This window comes from Triticum dicoccoides, chromosome 4A, assembly GCF_002162155.2.
Source record: "Triticum dicoccoides isolate Atlit2015 ecotype Zavitan chromosome 4A, WEW_v2.0, whole genome shotgun sequence".
Taxonomy (NCBI): Eukaryota; Viridiplantae; Streptophyta; class Magnoliopsida; order Poales; family Poaceae; genus Triticum; species Triticum dicoccoides.
This window is the reverse complement of record NC_041386.1, coordinates 748293711-748297566: the sequence shown is the minus strand read 5'-3', so window position 1 is coordinate 748297566 and position 3856 is coordinate 748293711. Positions and strand designations below refer to the sequence as shown.

At 42.3% G+C, this 3856-nt stretch overlaps 1 protein-coding gene across 1 annotated transcript; it reads right to left on the bottom strand.

The window, feature by feature from the left end:
* Positions 1–724: 724 nt before the first annotated feature.
* On the bottom strand, positions 725–2088 carry LOC119290037 (protein SRG1-like). The gene is made up of 4 exons (XM_037569168.1): positions 1804–2088; positions 1480–1739; positions 1067–1394; positions 725–976 (listed from the first exon to the last, which is right to left on the bottom strand). Exons 1-4 carry the CDS (start codon positions 2023–2025, stop codon positions 767–769), a joined length of 1020 nt encoding a protein of 339 aa, XP_037425065.1. The 5' UTR covers positions 2026–2088; the 3' UTR covers positions 725–766.
* Between the last annotated feature and the right edge of the window lie 1768 nt (positions 2089–3856).

Genomic DNA, 3856 nt, shown 5'->3' with positions numbered 1-3856 from the left:
TAGTACTACCAATCCCCCCCCCCACCCCCCTAATTTAAGTGGGGTGGGGCCCGCCTTCGCACCAATAAAATTTATCGCCATTGAAAAAATATCGCTCCCGAGATATTTATGTATCGTATGAAACCGTTTGGATGTTCATATTCAGACATCGATAGTTACGTATCGTCCTGATGTTCATATTCAGAATGTAATTCACAGTATTCATGCACTGAAATTCTGACAATAAAATTCAGAATCACTCAATTTTCAAGTAGTCGTTGTTACTGTATGAAAGAATTTAGTGACCGAGATTGATTTTCTTGAGCTCACCAAATAGCTGAACAAGTAGGTATGTTGGAGTTCCTAGTCAAGTCGTTTTTCTCAGAAAACAGAAGATGTAATTTTTCTTTTCGCAACAACAAAAAACAAATGAGATTTTGCAAATACAACATCCAGGTAATCAATTGTATTACCCGCGCAAATCATGACATATACTATAAAATACTTTACCGAAACTTTCTTTTTCAACTCAAGACAAATAAATTTCCTGTGCAATTTGTTCAGAAAATAAACTGGTTGCTAGCTAAGCATTGAAGAAAGACGATTAGATTACAGATAAAAACCCCACTCACAGAAGAGAAACAATCTCTTCATTTATTATCCATATATATGCAATCACTGCAAAAACTACGTCAATAAACTAATTAAAACGTTGAACTTATATTTTTCAGGGTCTCGACGAATCTTTTCCCTGGACGTACAGAAAAATAATGTTCAAAGAGCCCAACTACGAACTTTTCAGTCGAGAAAAAGAAACGAAATCCTTGGCCTTGATTTTCTCATATCTTGGTGGTCGCTTGTCATTCAATAAACTAGGCGCCGGCTCCAGCACCGTTTCCGCATCCACAGCATAAAACCTGGCCAGTGAAAGCCTCTCCTTGTCGGCATTCGTCACCACCCTGTGAACTGGGCTCCTAAAGATTCCGTTGGTCATTATCTGCATGCGTCAAATATTTATTTACATATACAAGATAACCAACGATGTTGATTGTAGATTATTCAAGAGAGCCGTTGCTTATATTAATACCTCCATGCAGTCTGCTACGTTAATCACCAACGTATAAGGCTTGGCTGGAACATTATACCATTTCCCAGCTCTCTCAACTTGCAATCCACCGACGTCTTGGTCGACAAAAAGGATGGTAAGGAGACCACCATCAGTGTGAGACCTCCGGCCCAAAACTAGGTCAGGCCTGGGACATGGAGGGTAGTAGTTGAATCTAGCAAACCCGAAAGCCTTGTTTGATATTTGGTTGACGAAGTATTCCTCATCAAGGTCCAGGAGCTTGGCTATTGATCGCAAGATAAGGTCTCTTGTTCTCTTGGTTTTTGATGCGTACTCATGTAGCAGATCCCTGTATGCATGATGAAAGAGTGACTCTAGAATGAATACACCTTACATTTCGGGACGAAGGGTAAATTAAGGAGCGGGTGATTAACCTAAAAGATTCCGGGTGAGTGGGCCACTTGGCGAAATTCCTCTCATCTTCTGGCTCCACTCTCAAATGCAAGCGGTCGTTCCAACTCAGGCCCTGATCCTGAGTCACAACTTTGTCATTTCCATAGCCTTCCATCTCGAAGTGCTTGCCGTCTATCAAGTTGCTGTATTTCTGCTTTTCTTCAGACGGTTGCATGAAGAAGTCTCTTGACGCACTCATCATGGCATCCATAAGGGACTCCTCGATTCCATGGTTGGTCGCCTGGACAAAAACCTCAGCAAAAGTAGAATAATTTTAGCTAGAATGTACGGGTGCACACACTTACCAGGAAGAGGCCCCAGGTCTGTAGAGCTGCCCGGAGCTTGTCGGCTTCGTCGACGGCCGTCAGCCGGCTAAGATCGATCAGAGGGATCAGCTCTGGCATCTCATCAGCAGCGTCCAACATCTCATCAACCACGTACTCTCGCGGCGGCTCCTCGACGGTTGCCGCTAACTCTTGCACCGTTGTCCGCACGAGCGACATAACCGTCTCGTTAGACGTTGCCATTCAGTTCTATTCTTGGATACTTGCCAAAGTTTTATATAGCAGGCTATACCACTTAATGACAGCTCGTCCAACAATTATGAAACGCTATAGCATCCATATTGAGCTTTTCAGCATAAATCAAGGGAACAAAATGAGAAAAAAATGACGATGCAATCTGTCATGTGTATAACATATATATATACTTGACAATTGAGATTTAACAACTAACATCCATATATATTTGAAAAAATAACCGTTAGTGGAAATACATTACGATTATTATTTTTTGCGGGTGAAAATGCATTACATTTTTTAGGAAGAATAGAAGATGCAGTACAGATCTACAATAGTATGACCGTGCGAATTGATTATTTCTTATTGATTCAGCACCAAACTGTAGCCATGAGGTACATCTAGCTATCAGTCTATTGGATCTGATATTTACATCCAGATCCAGGTAGGTATATATCAGTCTATTGGATTGGATTCTTGATGCAGCCACCAAGCAAACAGTTGAGAACGCACGCTAGGTAGAAAATAGAAATGAGGAGCATAATTACCTGATGTGTTTTCCTTGCTCATTGTCGGAGACGATCGAAGTGGAGGTGGATCTCGTTGCTTGCGTTGCCGAAAGTGGCAGCAGCAAGCTGTTTGTGCAGGAGGAGGCCGGCGGTGACCTGGGGTGAGGTGCTCAGTCCGCCGTCGCCGTCCGCAGCCAGTGACGTTGGCGATTCTTTCTCTGGAGAAAGGGGAGACGAGAGAGTGGGCTAGCTCTTGTTTGTCGGCCATATATGTATGTCTTGTGCTCCCAAAATATCTGACTCGCACATGCATGCCGGTTGGGCAAAAATATAGTGCATGCATGTCGGCAGGGTAAGCCCTATTTCATTTCACCTACCTCGCGGCACTGACCGGTGGACGAATCCAACCGGACCACCACGCCGAAGGCCCCTTAATCACGAGAAAGGTGTTTATCACTGTAAATCATGCATGTTTTTTTCTACATTTTTTATAGTTGCACGGTCAGTGTGGGTGGGTGTACAGAGTACGGAACGTGTGTGTGTGTGTGTGTCCCCACAATGCAATTCTGAATCTTCTCACCTCTTCCTCTGTAAGGAATTCTCCTCCCACCAACTCTGGTTATCGATCTATGGAAACCTGAGATCTGGATCGCCACAATGCCATTCCTTTTCCTTCTTTTCAGTGATGTATGTCACCTTGCACAAAACCATCCCTATATCAGAAGATGCCTAATAAGATATCTCAAGGAGCGCGATCGGACTTCATAATGAAGCTAGCTAGTAACAAAGAGCTAACTAAGCTGTATAATTTCAGATCATGATACCTTAGGGGGCTCTGATGTCTTATTTTGGGTCCTTTGGAGCTTGTTAGATGTTCCGTAGTGTTTTGTATCCGTGTCCCGTTTATTTTTTGTTTCTTCTTGCATTGGTGGTTGTAATATATGGTTCTGGCTTTATTTATATAACTGGGCGGAAGCCTGTTTTGATACCAAGTATGGCAGACATGCATGCATATCTTGTATGGGCAGTATAGTACCTTCTACCTTGAGCAACGGAGATTAAAGAGATCTGGACGCTTCTTCTGTTTTTTCTTCAAATACATGCTCCCTGGTCCTAAAAAATGTGACAAGCTGTGATAGAAAATACTCTACAAAAACAATGCATGCATGAAAGTGTGTACCTCTTATTGTTCCATTCCAATAAATTCTTTTTGCACGATAATATGTGTCTCATTTATATGTTATAAAAAATATAGTACAAGCCACGTATATATCGACCTGGCAAAATTGAAAAGACAACATAACACTAGCTTTTGCACAAAGGAACACCAG

Bases quoted from the DNA above. Each gene is read 5' to 3' on its own strand.
- LOC119290037 (XM_037569168.1), bottom strand. From the start codon at position 2,025: ATGGCAACGTCTAACGAGACGGTTATGTCGCTCGTGCGGACAACGGTG. The intron at 1,395-1,479 runs GTTAATCACCCG...TCATGCATACAG, and splicing joins ACTCACCCGGAATCTTTTAG to GGATCTGCTACATGAGTACG. The intron at 977-1,066 runs GTATTAATATAA...TGACGCATGCAG, and splicing joins ACGTAGCAGACTGCATGGAG to ATAATGACCAACGGAATCTT.